General features: G+C 31.5%; 3 protein-coding genes across 5 annotated transcripts in view; 2 read left to right on the top strand and 1 right to left on the bottom strand.

The window, feature by feature from the left end:
• Positions 1-5,155, top strand: part of LOC105450634 — a 6,625-nt gene extending 1,470 nt beyond the window's left edge. The window contains exons 4-10 of the mRNA XM_011690566.1: positions 553-710; positions 1,159-1,390; positions 2,151-2,349; positions 3,194-3,432; positions 4,243-4,339; positions 4,452-4,685; positions 5,040-5,155. Coding sequence (XP_011688868.1) covers positions 553-710; positions 1,159-1,390; positions 2,151-2,349; positions 3,194-3,432; positions 4,243-4,339; positions 4,452-4,685; positions 5,040-5,155 — 1,275 coding nt within the window. The remainder of the gene's footprint in view (positions 1-552; positions 711-1,158; positions 1,391-2,150; positions 2,350-3,193; positions 3,433-4,242; positions 4,340-4,451; positions 4,686-5,039) is intronic.
• Positions 5,156-6,809: 1,654 nt separating this feature from the next.
• On the top strand, positions 6,810-11,496 carry LOC105450575 (proton-coupled folate transporter-like). Its single transcript, XM_011690505.1, has 6 exons — positions 6,810-7,543; positions 7,611-7,871; positions 8,677-9,026; positions 9,708-9,984; positions 10,072-10,254; positions 10,959-11,496. Exons 1-6 carry the CDS (start codon positions 7,450-7,452, stop codon positions 11,210-11,212), a joined length of 1,419 nt encoding a protein of 472 aa, XP_011688807.1. The 5' UTR covers positions 6,810-7,449; the 3' UTR covers positions 11,213-11,496.
• A 500-nt stretch (positions 11,497-11,996) lies between these two features.
• The window catches only part of LOC105450573 (sepiapterin reductase-like), a 16,133-nt gene continuing 8,136 nt past the window's right edge, over positions 11,997-19,993 (bottom strand). Inside the window, exons 1-5 of one of the 3 annotated variants that reach the window (XM_011690503.1) lie at positions 14,200-14,500; positions 13,936-14,117; positions 12,762-13,169; positions 12,380-12,690; positions 11,997-12,302 (exon numbers count right to left, since the gene is read on the bottom strand). In XM_011690503.1, the coding sequence (XP_011688805.1) occupies positions 12,060-12,302; positions 12,380-12,690; positions 12,762-12,996 (789 nt within the window). In that variant the 5' untranslated portion in view covers positions 12,997-13,169; positions 13,936-14,117; positions 14,200-14,500 and the 3' untranslated portion in view covers positions 11,997-12,059. Of the gene's footprint in view, positions 12,303-12,379; positions 12,691-12,761; positions 13,170-13,935; positions 14,501-19,993 lie in introns of those variants that run through there. The other 2 variants (XM_011690502.1, XM_011690504.1) reach the window with 2 other exon arrangements.

Raw genomic sequence — 19,993 nt, 5'->3', positions numbered from 1 at the left:
TTAAAAAATTATTTGAAAATAATCAATTTTAAAAAAAATTCTATTAACGTAAATGAATAGAGGTAATTTTACAGTAAAACTTTTGTATAAAAAATTTTTTAATATCTTGAATAGTTTTCAAGATATAACAAAAGAAAAAAAAATTAATTTACATATAAGGGGTGGTTTCATCCCTTTAAATTGTTTTTTAGCACCAACTGATAATTTCTAAATTCATCTATTTGTGACCTCAAAGTGTACCAAGTTTTATTAAAATCAGAATTTGACACTTCCCTTGTAAGTTAAGTTACAATTACACATGGAAAGAAAGTAACGAAGTTAAGTTACAGTTATTGAAAAAAAGTAACTGTAACTGTAACTTTGTTACAAGTAACGAGTTACTTCCCAACCCTGATTATTCATATTCATAATTCACATACATATACAAATAGTTTCGTTAGAATGAAATAACTGAATATATAAATGGATGCTTTTAATATCAGCATTGTGATGCGCTATAGTAACTGATTTATCCAGGCTGCTTATTTTTTTGCCTGTCTTATTCTCTTGCAGGATCACATACAGGAGGTCTTAGATAAATGGAATCAGATAGACGATGAAATTTGGGCGAAAGTTATCGTCTTCGAGAGGAATAGACGGGTCGCGAAAGCGTATGCCAGAGCGCCTGTCCTCACGATAAATGGCTCGAACGACGGATTTGACGGATTCAGGTACACGCATATATATAAATTTGATATACGAATTGTTTATATCCGTCCTGCTAATTTTTGTAACTTTTTAAACTATACGGAGTACTTACGGCTTCTTAATTAAAGTAAGATGAGAAAAAAAAATGCCATGTAAATACACAGACCATTTAGATTTTATAAAGCTTCACATTATTTAATATAATATCTCTTGTCGAAATATAATTATTCTGAAATACACTGTGATAATTTTTCATATCGATCGAGAAACATGTAATTCAATTCTCAATTAATCTCTTATTTAAGTATCTTGGACAGGAAGATATTTCAATAAGTCATATAAATGTATAGATACTCTTCAAAAAGCTTTGCCGAGAAGCAACGTATTATAATTTGTATGAATACATTAAGTTAATAATGTTATCATGTTATACACGCGCTATTATACACCACTCGGCAAATTGATTTACAGGATAGGGCTTTGCGGATTCGACAATCCCATGCGAGACCCGAAAACGGAGGAGGCCAAGCGTCACATAAATCAGGGAGTGAAAATAAAGATGGACGAGCAGGGGAACATTCTCATCAAGAGATTATGTAAAAATAACGTGCATGTGAAATCGACGAATCAGGAGGACAACGCGATCGGTCCGGAGATCATACGTAATTCGCAGGGTGCGCTCGAGCACGAGAAACCCGGAAAGGTGGGTTACCGTTAATGTTTTCGCGGTTTCTTAACCGCGCGCGCGCGTTGGATTTCTTTCGTGAAAATATTTATCGGCGAAAGCATCAAAATGGGTCAATCGCGCGATGGGGCGCGAGTGTTCTCAGTTACACTTGCCTACTTCTACCAATTAAAAATAATAAAAATAATAGTGATAATAATAACAGTGAAAAGCTACACGGCGTTTTCCCTCGCCACTGCCGCCGCCGGAGGTGCGCGCACGCGAGGGGATCGCACACGTGTGTTGGCTTTATCGCGGACGTTGTTTTCGTGTGTGCGCGAGAATGCACGCAGCTGATAGAGAAACCGCATCGCCTTTCTAATTAAAACTACGAAGCAACCGAACCGTATAATAAGAGGCGTTTAAATCTCGTTATCGTCAGGAAATCACATATATACGCCGCGCGCGCCCGGGTACGAAAGGAGAGCGAAAAATTCCGCCGCTCGTATAGGTCGTCGTCATCGTCGTTCGCTTCCTGGCTAAAAGGATATGGCTCCCCCGCGCGTTCGCGTTGTTCGTTTTATTAGTTTTGCTCCTTCCGTCGATAATCGCGCTTTTTTTTATTACGCGTCACTCCCCCCCCCCCCGCGTCGGGGAAGCCGCGATTGATGCCATATTATAGCCGCGCGCGCGGCGCGGGTGACGCAACCACCGCGCGCCGCACCGCTTTCTCCTTAATATCGCCGGAACGGCTTGTGTGCCGACCGTTGAACGCGTTTGAACCGGCTTCACGTTTCAGCTGTTCGACATGAATAAATTCCAAACGAATCTGTCGCGCGAGACGCGGCGGGCCTACCCGGACAGACGGCGATTGGAGATGCAGTGCCTGAGCGCTATCATATTCGTGAGAACGGAAGCCGACTTGCTTCAGTGCCCCGTATGGGTGCTCATCGTCAACGTCGTAGGATTGGACATGCTCAAGTCGAAGCTCCCACCAGGTATATCCGCGGCCGCTGGAAAGCGTGTGACATACATTAAACGCTACATAGAAATTTCTATATACTTGCGAACAATATTCGATGTCTATAATGTCTGTTTAATTGAGGCCGAGATTATAAAATCGCGTTAGAAGTTAATTAAGAGACAAGATTTTACTTACTTATTTTCTTTAATCTTCTCATGATAAACTTTGTCTAAATATGGAACACAGTCGATGTTCTTTATTTCGATTCACCTGGATTTGGATATTAACGTTTCTTTGTGGAAGGGAATTAGAATAAATGAATCTTTTAGTAAACGAGAAAGGATTAAAATTTTTTAATTCACGGATTGAAATGGATTGGCTTTGTGAACATGAATGCATTTCTATCTCTATCTAATGCATTTTTATTTTTTATAACACGAATATAATATAATATTAATATATTATAATATATAACATTTTTTGGATTTAGATAGATTGAAACAATGCATTTCCTAATCACAATTTTTAATTCATAACATGATCCATTTTCACGGAAAATTTTTTTTTTTAATTTAATTAGAAAAGCTGCATTTTTCCTATCTAGAATTTTGAATTAATCTAGTATTCACGATTTACTTTTTAAAGCAGACTTTTTTTTGATTGAATGGCATAGAAAATGTGCTTCATGCAATTCCTATAAATGAATATAAAGGCATTTTGAAGTGGATTCAGGTTTTTAGAAATACGCATTCGCGAACGTTGAAATGCATTTTTTAATCTATTTTAATTCATTCCCGTTTGCTGAGGCGGCGGCAATCGTGATATCGATTTCGAATAGCTTGTATCATTTCGTTGTATTGTATTTTTTTTTAATGTAGTTTTAGCACTACAGAGGCCGGTGGATATAAAGAATAGACCTAGAATACCAATACCCGACGAGGATCCCTACAGCGTGGCTGGCGTGTCGTCGTCCGTGGGTCCCAGCGAAATAATGTCGGCGGACAGGGACTCGCGGGAGCAGATCTACATGCAGTCGACGAGTTACCATCATCGGCGCGCGGAGAGGCCGCCGAAATTGCCGCCTCGAGAAAATCTCTACGGCCACGGTATCCCTAAGGTAAACGTTAAAAACGTGCGTTAAGTTGAAGTAGATTTACGACGTTAAGTTAAAGGCGTATTCTAGTCCATATAGAGGCCAAATTTTTATGCTATTTTTACAAATTTTTTTAAAAGAAAGTATAAAGTTTTTTGGAATAAGTTTTTTTTTACATATTTATACATATTTGAAGTATGTTAAAAAATATTTGTACTTAAGAATAAATATAAATACGTGCTGTATACAATATAATATTGAGGTCATGAAAAAAAAATTAGTCCACCGCTCCCATAATTCCGGCTGTTCTGCTCATTTAAAACAAAAAAATTAAAGAAATTCTTAATTAGTATGAGTTTGGTTATAGCAGATACCAGAACGAAAAAAAATATTGAAAATTTAAAAATTGACATTTTGAAAATTAAGTTTCAATTTTTGCAATTTTTTAAAATCATTAAAGGGGTGTAAAAATTTATATTTTGACTTTATCATCGTGGTAGGGGTTGTAGATGCACGCATGTGCATCTAAAGATGTGTGCACAAGCCCGATTTGATTGATCAATCGGTTTTCGAGATATCACGGGAACTAATTTTTTTTCATGACCTCAGTATATATATATATATCGTATACAGCGCTTATTTATAGTTATTTTTAAATACAAATATTTTGAAACATACTTCAAATATGTATAAATATGTAGGAAAAAGCCGGGTGTCAAAAAACTTTATATACTTTCTTTTAAAAAAATTCTCAAAAATAGCATAAAAAATTTTGGCCTCTAGACTGGAATATCTCCTCAAAAAAATATACTACTTCGGCATCTATATTTTCAGCCTGATTACGACGATATAGAGGACGACTACGGCAGGGCGATGAAGCACCCCATGATGGAGGAGAAGCGAAGTAAACACGACGATAGGAAAAAATATGGTGAGGAACGACGTGTTTTAAGAGATTAATTGCATTTTATTTATTGTACGTGCAATTTCGCTCATCAAACATGTCCCGTGTTCAAATCGTGACTTTTTGTTACGTGTTTCAGACGATCCATATTATTGCGGTTTACGGGCACGTGTGCCGAATTTTGTTAAAATGGCGAGAAATGGTCACGGCAAGATGGGTCCTCTTCCGCCTCGAGGACACCCCAGGGCACAGCCGGCGCCGTCTTACGTGGGCGCCGCTTACGCTAGTAGTCAATCCTCCCAGATATACGGGCATCTACCGGCCCATCGACCGCCCATTATGTATCACGCCAGAAGCTTCGAAAGCGGGCTTGGTAAGGCATAATTAAGTGATAATCAATTCTTATTGATCTAAAAACGATTGCTATTAAGTAAATTAGTAGTGCAGCACACAGTATAGCGTCACGTAAACTTAGAATCTCGCCAACTCTCCATCTGAGACTTATTATTTTAGATAGAGACTTTTTTGTTAACTTTTGTTATTTATTATTATTTTTTATTACTCAAAATTAATTTGTTTTTTAGATGGTATTTTGAAATAAATATAGAAAGTGATTTTTTTATGTAGAGAGAGAGAGAGAGTGGAAAAATAATACGGCGTATGGCTGCTTCATATTAAGCTGTTTTATAATCACGTTTATTAGTAATAATTGCTGCTATGCTTTCAGATTCGGACAACAGGAATGAGTCGCCGTATAATCACATATACGGAAGGTTACCGATCCCGACGAGAGGCGTAATACCTCCGACCCCGCGTGCTATGTATATTGGAGAGTGGGATTAGAATGTAAGAACTATCTCGGCGTTTGTACTTATAAACTCTCTCTGTATATTGTTAATATACCACATAAATACTCATATTTTTATGCTAGCATTTGTATACTTTTATTGTTTTATCCCTGAAACTAAAAATCACAAGATTTAAATTCACTTGAGCGAGATGTGGAAGAAACCATAAATCCATGGGATCTTTTCTCTTCGTCGCTGTACTAAACCGCGCTATACTACACTGGAGATTGCACTAAAAACTTTTTATATCCTGCTTTCACCAAATTTCACAAATATATACATATATATATCTATTCCATTTCAAGTGTAAGCGTACACTAGTTTAGCATAAAGAAGTTCTATTGAATTATCCGATTAGTCCCGGTCTATAATAGATAATAGTGAGCCTTTTAAGTCGCAACAATCACAGTCGAATGTGAGGAGAATAATTGACTACGATTGGTCAACTTCCTATGGCTTTAAAGTTTATTACTATGCCTATTGTAGACTGGGACTTGGAATTGAAGTCACGTGTATTTCTATGAAATATTGCTGGAAAAAAACCGGAGTCTCTCTGACATGAATCGCATCAAGTAACAAAAGCAAACAGCTCAACAGGTATTTTCTCTCAAGTTATAGCGTTGTTTTAGTATTGAATATATTTTGTATATATGTATAATCCAATTTTTTAAAGCAAAATTTAAGATTAGAGGAGACTGATGGAACTCGAATCAGGCAGGGTTTTCACAATTTTAGTATTCGACTTTTTAAATATTATACATAATATACAATATATGATATATTAAACTACCCTAATATGATATAGATGAGAAATTCTTTCTCTACATTTTCATGCACAATTTTGTATACTAGCTGTTTATTTTATTGAAATACGAAATACGCTGCAATGTATTATAATTGTCTTACCTCGATACAGATAAATCGATATACATTATATTATAATTAAATTATACCTACACGACAATTAATTCATATTAAATAAACGAAAACTGCATAATAAAAATAAAAAATGGATTGCAAATATATGCATTTTTTAATTAATTAATGAAGCCTGCAGCTTATTAAATAAGTTATTTCTTGAAAATTTATTTTTCTCTTAAAATTTTTTTCTCTTTTTATTATATTATATATTTGTTTGATGTAAATAAAATTTAGGGAAAAATAATACAATTTACATTATAAAAGTTAGATATATTTTGCGGTAAACAATTGTCTATTATTTCTTTTGCCATAAATACGAAAATGGAATGCAATCCCAACGTGCCTTTTATTCTAATGAGTCCGGAGTATAAATTCCGGTCTCTTTTATATTTCTGAACATTGCATTAATTTCAAACGATTCCACGATTCGAGCAAGTCATATATTGGAAATTTTATTTCCAAATTAGTAAAGATGTTAGAAAAGTGATATTTATATTAAATTTTCATTTATTAGAGTTATAAAGCAATAAATAATGAGAAAATGACAAATTATATTTTATTAATTTCCATTAAAGTTGATAATATAGAAATTTTCGAAATTGCGACATTGGCATAAACTATAAACTATATATATACATATAAACATATATAAATATATACGATATATATATGTATATATAATGTAACAAGAAAGGTTGATATTACAGAAATCTTCAACGTGCCGCTACTTTACCGACGTTCCTTGTCAGCCGTGATCAGCTGAGAACGATTCTAGCCTACGCTGAAATGTTGTCAAATCACAGATCAGCTGATCGAGTGTGGATCTGTCAAACGCGTTCCTAAATCTCCGCCCACGCATGTTCCGCGAGAAAAGCAAAAAGGCACACCTTCTCGCGCGCCGTTCGTCGTAATTTGGGAACATTTCACAGCGTGAATCTTAACCATGTATCGTTCACGCACGAACTTTCGAAAACGCAATTGTCGCAGTCTCATGGCCAAAATGCATCAGATTACGTCATGCAGGGAAACGAGCTCGAAAACATTCTGCATACATTCACGCGCATTGTGCACAAAGCTGCACGTACACACGCATAGAACACGGATGTAGACTGTAGAGTGTACGTGATATATATATACACAAGCAATTTTCTGAAACAAAGAAATGGATACTTGGACGGATATACTTGGACGAGAGACAACCGCGGCGCGGCGTATCGCAATTGCTTATCTGCTGCAGTTCTTATATTTATTACCATCAAATTAAGTCGCGTCAATGAATGCGCTCGCAGGCCGTTTTATCAAGCATTCGTCACTGTGTCACCGCGTAGAGAGTGTTTATAGGCTTTTGATAAGCCTCGTAGGAAGATAATGGACCAAATGGACCAAACTATGCCAAAATGGAGACGCTATTTGCTCGTGCAACCGCCCCTGATGCTGCTGCTGATTGCCTTGACGATGTCAGGTAACGAACCATCTCTTCGTCTCAGTCACTATACGGCTGTGTGGACGCGCAATTTTTTTTTTTGCAGGCACTATCTTGACAGATCTGATACTGTACCGTACGTGCCTCGAAACGTTGAGGCTGAACGAAACGGAGTGTCAGATACTCCATAACAATAGCACCAGCGAGGAGGCGCTCAAAATCGATTCTATGGTCCAGCCGTACACGAGTCTAATTGTGACAGCTAAAGCCTTCTTGCAAAGTATTTTCCCCTCGATCCTGTCGTTATTTCTGGGACCCTGGAGTGACAAGTACGGGAGGAAGCCTCTTATGCTTTCAGGATACATAGGTATATAATCACATTTTTTAATAGATACGAATGCCGCTGTAGAGATCAGAAAGAAACTTCTTCACTTTTAGAAATATATATATATTGAATCATAATAATTGAATGTTAAAGTCTTAATAAACGAGAAAGGATTAAAATGGATTAAAAAATTTTAATTCATGGATTGAAATGGATTGGCCTTCGTGGAAATGAATTATGGATTTCTATTTCATAATATGAATATGATATAATATTTTTAATACAATATTAATATATAATATTATTATATTATATTAATTGTGACTAGGATAAAAATTGTGACTATAGGAAATGCATTGTTTCAATCCATCTAAATCCAAAAGAAAAATATATTTTTTAAATTTAGATGGATTGAAACAATGCAATTTAATTAGATTGAAATCACAGCATTTCCTATCTAGAATTTTGAATTAGCCAGTTCACGACTTACTTTTTAAAGCTGAATTTTTTTTTGGATTGAATGGCATATAGAAAATGCGATTCGTGCAATTTCTAAATGAATACAAAGGCATTTGGCACTGAAATGGAGTCAGATTTTCAGAAGCACGCATTCGCGAACGTTGAATTGAATTTTTTTTCAATCTGTTCTCATTTACTGGGATATAAAGAGATAGATAATAATAGATCAGAGAATATGATTCATAAAAATGTTTAAGAAATATAAATTTAACATATAACTGTTTTCCTAAACAATTTTTAGGAAATATAATTGTTATATTATTTATACAGTTTTTGTAATCCTAATTACATTTAAATTATTTATTTATTTAACGTTCGTTTTTTTTAGGTATATCCATAACTTATCTTCTGCTCTCTATAATGGCTGATTGGGACGTTGTACCTTGGTATTTGCTGATAGCCTTCATCCCTAGCGCTCTCCTGGGTGGCATAAGCATATTGATATTAGCTTCAACGTGTTACATCACTGATATGATAGACGATAACGAGCGGGCATGGCATTTAGCCTGGTTAGAGGCGCTGTTATCTCTTGGTGGACTAATTGGATTGCTCTCTGGTCCGGTGATACTTAAGGCATACGGTTACACCGCTGTATTCAGTGTCGCAACTGTGCTTTGTATCCTGGCGACGTTGTACATATTACTCTTCGTCCCGGAAACTGTACACAGTCGTACTTCCGTAGGTGTCTCAAAGGGTTCATTAAGTCAAATTTGCTTTTGAAAGTGGACAAACAATGCGGTTTGGAGACTAACAATAAGATGAATTAATGAACATTCCAAACTCGGGAAAAAATTTTTTATATAAGAATATGTAATTATATGCAAATTATGTCCATATAAATCCATATATGTTTCTTTCCTTTGCAAAATTATTCTTTAATACAGAAAAATGATAATAATAAGGAAACATAAAAAATAATTAATAGGATAATTTTTACATTGTTTTTTTTTTTACAAAAAAATCAAGTTTGAAGAAATGAGAAAAATTACTTATATATAATCATATATAAATGATTAAAAATATAGGTACATATATAATTATATATTAACAATTATTTTTATTTCTTGAATCTTGATTTTTTTGTAAAAAAAACTGCAAGAATTATTCTTTTAATTATTTTTTATGTTTTCTTTTTAGTGTAATTATTTGTCTTGTATTAAACAATAATTTTACAAAGAAAAGAAACATATATGGATATGTATGGACATATTTCGCAATTAATTATGTATAATTATATATAATTATATATTTTTATATATGTTTCTATATATTTCTATATATTATTCTATATATGTTCTTATATGAAAATTTTTTTCCCGGAAATGAATGAGTAATCCTCGCTTTTGTCTCTCTTTACAGGGCATTCGCAAGATATTCGACTTGACGCAAGTGAGGGATATTATTAATGCGTGTGTGAGAAAGAGAAGTGGATTCAATAGGTCGTTAGTTTGGAGCTGCATAGCTTGTCTCACGATACTTTTGGTTGTCTTTGAGGGCTATCTCACTATCGGATATCTGTTCACAAACGCACGGCTCGGCTGGACCGTAGAAGAATACTCCATTTATAATGCTGCAGGTATTGTGGTGACAATACTCGGCACGATATCTGGTATTAAATTAATGCGGAAATATGCAGGTTCGTCTTTACGGACATTTTAACACACTTCGTTATCTTATACTGTAATAATATATTAAGAACTTACGAAATACTTGAATGATTTAGGATTTCCAGATGCTGTGATTGCCATAGTGTCTGTCATATCGGCTCTTGGTAGTGTCCTGGTACGAGCTTTCACATGGCAGTCTTGGCATATGTATTTATCAATGACTATAGGAATGTTTGGCGACATATCTCGACCGATGATACGTGCTTTACTATCCAAAGCGGTGCCTACGCAGGACACGGGTAAAAAATCTTGTCTTTTGAGTTTAACAAATAATTACAAAAGAAAAGCGAAAACATAGAATTGTGCCAGATAAAAAGAACATTCTTAAACGTATGTACAGTAGAGATGTAAAAAAAAACGTTTTTTTTCTAATAGAAAAAAACATTAGAAAAAAACGTGTTTTATTTTATTGAAAAAATACAAATTTGATATTATTTTCTAATTCCGATAGCACAACTAATTAATTGTAAATAGTAATTATATAATTATACAATTAATTTTAATGTAATCTACATTTAACTATTACAAAAGGAGAATTTTTTCAATTCTTTTTCTAAACAGCTTTTTTTAAAGTAAAATTTATTATAATTATTCGTTGAAGTCCTTGCTTCAAAATATATTTCAGAATCAATATATTGGCTTTCTCGTTCTGCGTAAAGGTTAAAATAATGATAATTTAAATCTACTATCTATAAAATAAAAAATCATGAAAAATTAACTTATGTTAAGCAAAATATAGATATTAAATAGATAGTTAGAAAAAAAATTTTGAGAAAAAACGAGGCTTAGGTTTTTTTTCTTAAAAAACGTATTTTATAAAAAAAAAACCAATTCGGTTTTTTTTCCATTTACATCTCTAATGTACAGTCGCCAATTTTTCCTAAGATACACACGTTAATCTTGCAGAGAACACATTTTTTTAAATCCACTCTTGTTTCAACAGGCAAGGTTTTTTCTGTAGCTACGTCTCTGGAAGCGTTATTGCCGTTTGCGGCAGCTACTCTGTATTCTTCTTTCTACACCTACTACATGCCACCTTTGTACCCACTACCAGTGTGGTTCTTATCAGCAGGACTCTACGTGATAACTATTGTGATATTGATATATATTCAAAGAGAAGTTACACGAAGCGCCACATCGCCTTACATCCCAATAAACGATGATAGTGAATCGATATCTTATCAAGGAAATGTTTAATTACAGATGTCATTTTGCTATCTTAACAAGAGAAACATATACTAGGTATATTTACAAGATAAATCAAGTGATTAGGTAAATGTGAGAAGATAATAATATATTTGTGTGTGTTTTAGCAATATGTAAAGCATATATTTTTTTACATACTTTTATAAATTTTATACATGAAACTTTTATATAATATACATATGTCTGTGAATAAGTCATACGTATGTCTGTGACATACAATCTTTGAAAATTGTCCCAATTATTAGAACATTATTTTCATGTTCCAATTATTATTAGATTATTATTGAAAAAAATATTCCAATTATTATTATAAACAGCTTTTAATTAATGATTTTTAATACCTTGATATTTATTTTATTTGATACTCAATCTACTTTTAAAAAGAAAGATGTTCATACTTTTTATAAACATCTATTTTTTTTCTATAAGTATTACTTAAAGATTTTCTAAATTAATGCCATAAATTTGAAAGAAAAGATACAAAATGGAATTCATGTGAAATAAAACCAGTAAAATATAATAATTTTGTAATCTAGGATTTTAGAAAAAATACAATTGTACAATTCTACTGTAGATATTTATTGTGCTTTAAATATTATTAAAACATTAATTATTTTATCTAACAAGAGAAGTTTAAAGAAAAATTATACGTTAATGTATAAAGTATTTATGGGTAGAGAAATTCTATTTTTACATTATTTTGTTATGTTACCTTTTTAGTTATCTTTTTAAGAATATAGACCAAAATTATTTTTAATGTAAAAGAATAAATTTATTTGTTGTTATATTCATATTGTATTTTGTTTTTTTTCTTTCTATAAATATTGTTTTTTTTGCTTCACATATCGTCGTAATAACCCACATGATCAGCCGAATTATATTTATGTTCTTTCAAGACTTGCACAAGGCAATTGACAGTTTGTTCTGTTGTCAACACAAGTCCCTTCTCTTTCATCTCATTGAACATTTTTTTAGTTTTTAAATCAGCGAGTTTTTCGCACACCGTTGTAAACATATCCGTATCGACAGGTCCCGGTGAGTAACTTAACACGTCAACATCAGGGTTTTCCAAAGCAAAGACCTATATGAAGAAAAATAAAAGAATATGATATCTATTTCATGATTACACAGATATTGTGTATTAAAAAATATACATACCTTAAAGTACATGTCTCGTGCCGCTTTTGCCGAAGCGTATTGGCCATAATAAGCGCGCGGATGAATAACTACCGGCGATGTAATATTGATAATTGTCTTCTTAATAGCTTTACTATTAAACGTATTCATGACCACCGCGTTTAATACGGCAGGCACAAAAAAATTGAGATCGTAGAATTCTCTCCAGACATTCAGGTCCAATATATCGTTTAGAGTTTGAGAGACATCGCCGATAAAGCCAACATTATGTACCAGGACCACTCGATCAAACGCATTGAGAGTAGTTCCCCTCAAAGATTCCGATATGAATTCTGTAAGACACACAAAAATGAAATTGTTATTTTAAGACGAATGAATGATTCTGATAACGAGAACGATTTACCTTTGAAGTTGGTATCAGTTGATTTACTCAAGTCCGCACTAATGGTATAAACTTTCACTTTGGAAGGTATATTTGCTGCAACTTCTTGCATTGCATTTTTATTCCTCGCTAATAAAAGCACGCGCGAGTCTTCCTCCAGCATCGAACCAAATGTTATCGCGATTTGGCGACCGATACCACGACTCGCACCAGTTATCAGCAGGAAAACTTTACCGGATAACGCTTCGATCGACATGGTGTTTTAAGTTGTAAATTTATGGAAATTAATTAATATCCTCTGTCTTGTGCTCTGTTGACCTTTCGTCGTTTCCAATTCCTCCGTAATATCTTGTTCTCGCTTGGTTTATTATAGCAGTACGTCGCTTGAAGTATGTCTGTGTTTAGGAGCTGAACTAACTCGTTGGCTGTCTACAGAAAGCAAATCAGATAAGTTATATAATAGATGATAAGTTCTTTGAAAAAATTATTTTATCGCTTGTGGTTTAAAAAGATTCAGCCGTAAATAACAAATATAATAAGATAGTTATTTTTATCATTATCCACATGTCCTGGAAAATATTTTTCATATAAGAACATATATAAATATATAAAAACATGTATAAAAATATATAATTATATATAATTATACTTATAATTAAAATGCAAAATATGTCTGTACATATCCATATGTTTCTTTTCTTTGTAAAATTATTGTTTGATACAAGAAAAATGATAATAATTAAAAGAAAATATAAAAAATAATTAAAAGAATAATTTTTCATTGTTTTTTTTTTACAAAAAATCAAGTTTTAAGAAACGAGAAAAATTGTTCATGTATATAAATATACATATAATGTATATTTATATATTATAAATATACATATATAATTACATGTGTATATTTTTAATCATTTATATATGATTATATATGAGCGATTTTTCTCATTTCTTCAAACTTGATTTTTTTGTAAAAGAAATAATGCAAAAATTATCCTTTTTATTATTTTTTATGTTTCCTTCTTATTATTATCATTTTTTTGTATTAAAGAATAATTTTACAAAAGAAAAAAATATATGTATAGATATATATAAAAATATTTTTGCATATAATTATATATTATTATATATTTTTATATATATGTTTATATATATTTATATATGTTCTTATATGAAAATTTTTTTCCCGGGTGCTTACCTGTAGATGGGCAGTTGCATCCCATATCAGAGAATTCAATTCGAGATAGCTTCTTTTTTAGACTGGGAATTGTTCCCAGAGGTGATTATTATATAAACTCGCAATGCAATCCTACACTGGCAACATCAAGGTTCTTTTTTGTATGATATCACCTTGATATTAACACTTTCAACCTATAGAAACTGTCATCGAAAAGGAATCAGAAATTATCAGAATGGAATAAGAGATAGAAAAAATACCAAAAGCTATAAAATATGACTACACAGTTTTTGTAGATACTGCTACCGAGTCGGATAACTGACGGTGATTTGTCCTCTTTAGACACTTCTCCTCCAAGGAAGATTCTTCGAAACGACGCTCGGTGTATCGTCGTCGGTCGCTGTTTCTGTACTTTCGCGTTCGGCGCCAAAGATCGTTTATAATTGACGGCCTATTTGTTTGCAATTCCTTCGTAATATCTTGTTCTCACTTGGTTTGTATAGCCGCTTGAAGTACGTCTGTTTTCAGGAGTTTAACTAATTCTTCGGCTATTAAAGCCCACAGAAAACAGATCAAATTAGTTATATAATAGATACGTTCTTTGAAAAAATTATTCCAACTTAGATAACATATGCGCATATGTGTTACATATGCTATTGCTGAATGCATATACAGGGCGCGGCAATGCTTGCCGCGCGGCGGAAGTTGGCGTTGTAGTCAGTCAATTAATCCTTTCTATAAGAGCAAAAGAAAATCGGTATAAAATTGATTGGCTACAATGCTAATTTTCGCCGCGTGGCAAAGCGTTGCTGTGTCCTGTGTGCATCCAGCATATACATATATGTTTTAAGGATTTTATCGCTTGTTGTGGAAAAAGATCGATTCAATCGCAAACAACAAATATAATGAAATAATTTTTATTATCATTCACATATGCTTATCTACAGATGAAAAGTACGTTCCATATCAAAGAATTCTCGAGGCCAACTCAGCTTCTCAGACTGGAGATTGTTCCCAGAAGGTGACGCACGATGCAATTGTCCTTTACTGACAACGATGTCACGAGGTCCTTTTTCGTGGAACCACTTTGAAATATTTTCAATCTAGAAATTGTCATGGAAAAGAAATTAACAATTATTAGAATGGAATAAGTAAGAGATCGTAGAAAAAAAAGCGAAAGCTTAAAATATGTCTCATCTTACACAGTTTTTGGAGATACTGCTCCGAGTCGGATATTAACGTCCGGATTTGTCCTCTTGGACATTCTTCGTCCAAAGGAAGATTCTTTGAAACGATCTTTCGGCGTGTCGTCGGGCCGCCGGCCGCGCCGTTTCCCGCGTACGCGTTCGGCGTCAAAAATCGCTTGCATCTGCATGTTTTCATTTCAGAATATGCTAAATCCACGACCTCTTATCTACAATCTTGCTTAATAATATATATATATTTATATATATATATATTATATTATAATATATATATATATATATATATATTATATCACATCAATATATCATGAATACTTTTGTTTCTTCTTCCCTGATAATCAGACATACACAACGAGATTGCGGTGTATTGAGTAAGAGTAAGAATGGTCCTTTTATTCCTATATGATAAAAGAATGTCAATATTCTGCCTCCGTAAATCAATGAAAACAGATATAGTAAACTGCCAAGAGTGCTTTCGAATATTTTGGCATTTAAATGAATTTTCTGCCGATAATTAATTTTGTATATTATATTTATATTGTAGATTCTTTTATATTATATTTATATTGGATTATACATAAAATAATCTCAAAATATTTTCAAAATATACTTTTTATTTATACGTAATATATTATTATATTCTATAATATATATTGTTACAAGATAGTAATTTGGCGTACCAGTTATTGATATTGAATTTTTTATACAAATAATATAATTATTTTTTTTTATAATAACGTATCACTTAAGTTTTATTTTTTAAAAACTTGTGGAGCGCTTACTTTTAACGCATTTTTTATTTTAGAATATGCTAAATCACGAGTTGTTATCTGCAACTTTCAATTAAAAACATTTTGCAAAAAAAATTGTAAGTATGTATTATTTTTCCATTTGTTGAATTTGTTTGTAACTGACTTTATATAAAAACAAGTTACAATAATATATATAATGATTGGCTTATCCTCTTTAATTATTTAAACTTATAAAAGATCATGCTTTTATTTGCTATTAATATTAATTGCTAATATTAATAATTAAAGTGCATTGTGCAGTTTCTGAAAAATAAGTGGATGTCTCGAATCTAGAAGGCCTATATTAATATTGGCAACTTTTCTCTGCTATATTGTACGCATTAACTTCCCGGGAAAAAAAGTTTCACATATAATTATATATAATTATATACAAAATATGTCCATATATGTTTCTTTCCTTTGTAAAATTATTCTTTAATACAAAATTGATAATAATAAGAAGGAAAAATAAATAATAATTAAAAGTAATAATTTTTACATTGTTTTTTTTTACAAAAAATCAACTTTGAAGAAATGAGAAAAATTATTTAATTGTATATAGATATAAATATTTTTAATTACTTATATATGATTATATATAAGCAATTTTTCTTATTTCTACAAATTTTTTGTAAAAAAAACAATATAAAAATTGTTTTTTATGTTTCCTTCTTATTATTATCGATTTTGTATTAAAGAATAATTTTACACAGGAAAGAAACATATATGGACATATTTTGTATATAATTATATATAATTATATGTGAAACTTTTTTTCTCGGGTTCTGTTTATAAAATGTCATTATCAGCCTCAACGCCAATATCGTTACGTTAAAAGTCATGTGTTAAATACATTTGAGACTATAATAAAGACTCAATATCGTAAGAATAGTCATTTGCAACCGTTTACGCCTTGTAATAATACATATGTATAAATAAAAATTCCGCGAGGAAAAGGCTATCTAATCAAGATTATCTATGTGTTTATTCTGTCGCTCAATACTCACTAGTTGAGCGGCATTTCCAACGTATCTTCAAGTGTAATTATTATAAAGTTTCCTAGAGAATCTACGAAAACAAAGTAAAACTGTTACTGAAATCCTTACAGGAGGTATTGAAACACATTTATGCCTCGCGCAGCAAAATATGTAATTTAAATTTATAGCCGATAATCAGAAAACTATGACGAAGACGATACAGACAGCGCTGGCACCATTATTGATCATCGGCTCGTTCTGCAGTTTAAGCTTGTTCGAATATCCTCTTGGACAACCTAGACCGTATCTCACTTATCTGTATATTTTGACTACATGGAGTCTCTTTGTGTGTTTCTATTACTATCTAGCGTACAATCGTTATATTCCAGCCTTTTACTACAGAGCCTATGATAGTATAGCAATAATAATCACCGCAATTTCGTCGATGCTTGTTAGCTTGTTTTATTTTAAGGTAAGAGATTTTAAATATACATCTTAAATTTTTAACACTTTTTAATTATCTAAATTTTTAATCTTTATTTTGTCGTTAAACTATCTTCTTTATTAAAAAAATTAATTAATCTCTCTCTGTTAAAAGTAAATATGAATTTTTAAAAAGCTTTCAAACGGACCAATTTTTTTGTTTCTATTATTGTTTATTAATAGATGTAGTGTGCTTGATAAAATTAATATTTATATTTATATTACTTAAATTAGAATTTAACATAACTTTTTAAAATCTTATATTTAAATGCTAATAAAATTTCGATAACTTCTTTCTCTATCACATTCTCAATACATATAAAAATAATTTTTATCGAAATACAAAATTCCAATAATTTCTCTTTATATCGTATAATATCGGTTAACATGATTTTTTTAAAGGAATTAAAAATGTGCATGCACAAACTTTCGATAGTGGACGATACATTGGAAGCACTCGGAACACCAAGAGAATACCAACGGTTGCGTAATTGGATAATTCGAATAATAATCGGATGGATTGTGTTGTCTTTGTTAATGAATGTGTTGGGCAGTTTTAACTTGATTTATGACTACAATTTAAACATCGCTAGAATCTGTGCTCCATTTCTGGGATTTCATTTCTACCATGTCAATAATTTAAGTTCTTTGACTTGGGCAGCTATGTTACGGTCGGTATATTATATATTTTTCGTAAACTACTTATTCTCACAGTCAATATGTGCTTTACTGAAATCTAAAAATCAATGAAAATCTACTCTTTTCAATATTTTGAGATCCTTTATATAATTTTAAATATTAGCACACACGTGCGCTTTGCGTATGCTATATTTAACATTGTTTAGTTTTTAGTATAACTTGCTATTACAATATATCACATTAACTTCAATACACACAACTATCAAAATATGCAATGACAGCCGCTCACACGAGATAATGAATTATCATCGCGGAAAAGAGTCAATAATAAACTTCGAGACTTTCGAGATGCTTTGATAGATTCAAATTTGATAGATCGATAGATCGGTTTAACATGGTTTTTTATTGTTAGATAGAAAAATTTTGTCAGTTAACATTATTATTGTAAAGCATGCTATAAATCAATCTAAATATAAAAACAATAAAATTAAATTCATTATTACATGTATAAAAATGTACAAAATACAATATATATCTCTAAAGACATATAAAATTAAATTATAACAAATAAAAAACAAATTCTAATTTAGTATGTGACTTTAATTGCTATATAATAATTAATACAAATAAAATATGTTTATATGATGTATATATAAGTCTTAATTTTAATTAAAAGTGTAATTATATTTTTCCGTTAAATTCAGACACACAAGCTCGACGTTCCAACGAATCAACGAGCGTATTTTTATACTATATTCTGATCTGTTAGAAGATTTAGAAGACAACGCAATTTGTACCAGAAGACAAAATCGATTGATCTTAGTCAATCAGCAGAAAACAGAATCTAAAAAACGCATGCAATATATGTGGATTATAATGTAATTTAAGAAAAATTATAGCATACTTACACACAAATTTTAACTTTAATTGTGTAAAATTATCGTACATTTGTTAGCAGACTATAAATTATAAAATTTATATCAAATTCTACTTCTAAAAACTTTTTATGCTTAGACCTTCTTGTATGTGTCTTTGTGATTCGTTTAATTATAACAATTTAATTACAGGCATGTCCATCTACAGTTATCCCTTATATCACGGAAACTGAACAAAATATTCAGTCTACAAATGTCACTACAAATGTCATGTTATTTAATATGTATTCTAGAGGATTGTCGCCAAATGTATTCGCTCCAATTAGAGAAAAATGCTGTAATAATGACGTACTCTAAAACGATTTTACCCATTGCACTTTTTTGTATGGACTTTGCTGTGACTAATGTCATAATTCTCACCCTAAATCATATCTGTCAAACTATCTACTATAAGGTATAATAGATAATAATATTAATGAAATCATTAATATTTAATGTAAACTGCAGGTATGATATATATGCATTAATAGGATACGCAACAATTTTGCTACAAGTAAATTAATATGTTTTTATTTAAATTGTGTGATTTTATTTGTTCAGTAAGTAGTTTTCAATTTTACTGCAAGTTTGAATTAATATAATTTCAGGCAGACAAGACAGTAGAAATTCTTTATAAATTGTCTAATTGCAATCTTGATGAAGATTTTCGTAACCAAGTAAATAATTATCACATAATTATATATAAAATATTAATTATTCTATGTGTAACTTTATAATTAAATATTTATTAAATTGTTTATTCAAATTAGATTTTACAATTTATATTGCAAATAAAACAAAAGGAGGTAAAATTTGGCATGGGGCTTCTCTATCTTGGTTATAATTTCATTCTCCAGGTACGTCCTCATAAAATTATAAGCACATATAATATAGAATTGAAATATATATTACAAACAATAAAAACCTAACAAGATTCCCCAAATTAAAAATACGTAAGTAAGTAAGGCAGATGGGAATCAGCGTGGTTATTGATACGCACTAATTGATTTATATGAATTTTGTTTTATTCAAAAGTCAGACGTTTCGGCTATTTTTTTTAACCATCTTCA

Source organism: Wasmannia auropunctata, unplaced genomic scaffold (assembly GCF_000956235.1).
Source record: "Wasmannia auropunctata unplaced genomic scaffold, wasmannia.A_1.0 LD336060.1, whole genome shotgun sequence".
NCBI classification, from domain to species: domain Eukaryota; kingdom Metazoa; phylum Arthropoda; class Insecta; order Hymenoptera; family Formicidae; genus Wasmannia; species Wasmannia auropunctata.
The sequence above is the reverse complement of the archived record's forward strand: the minus strand, read 5'-3'. Positions and strand labels throughout refer to the sequence as shown.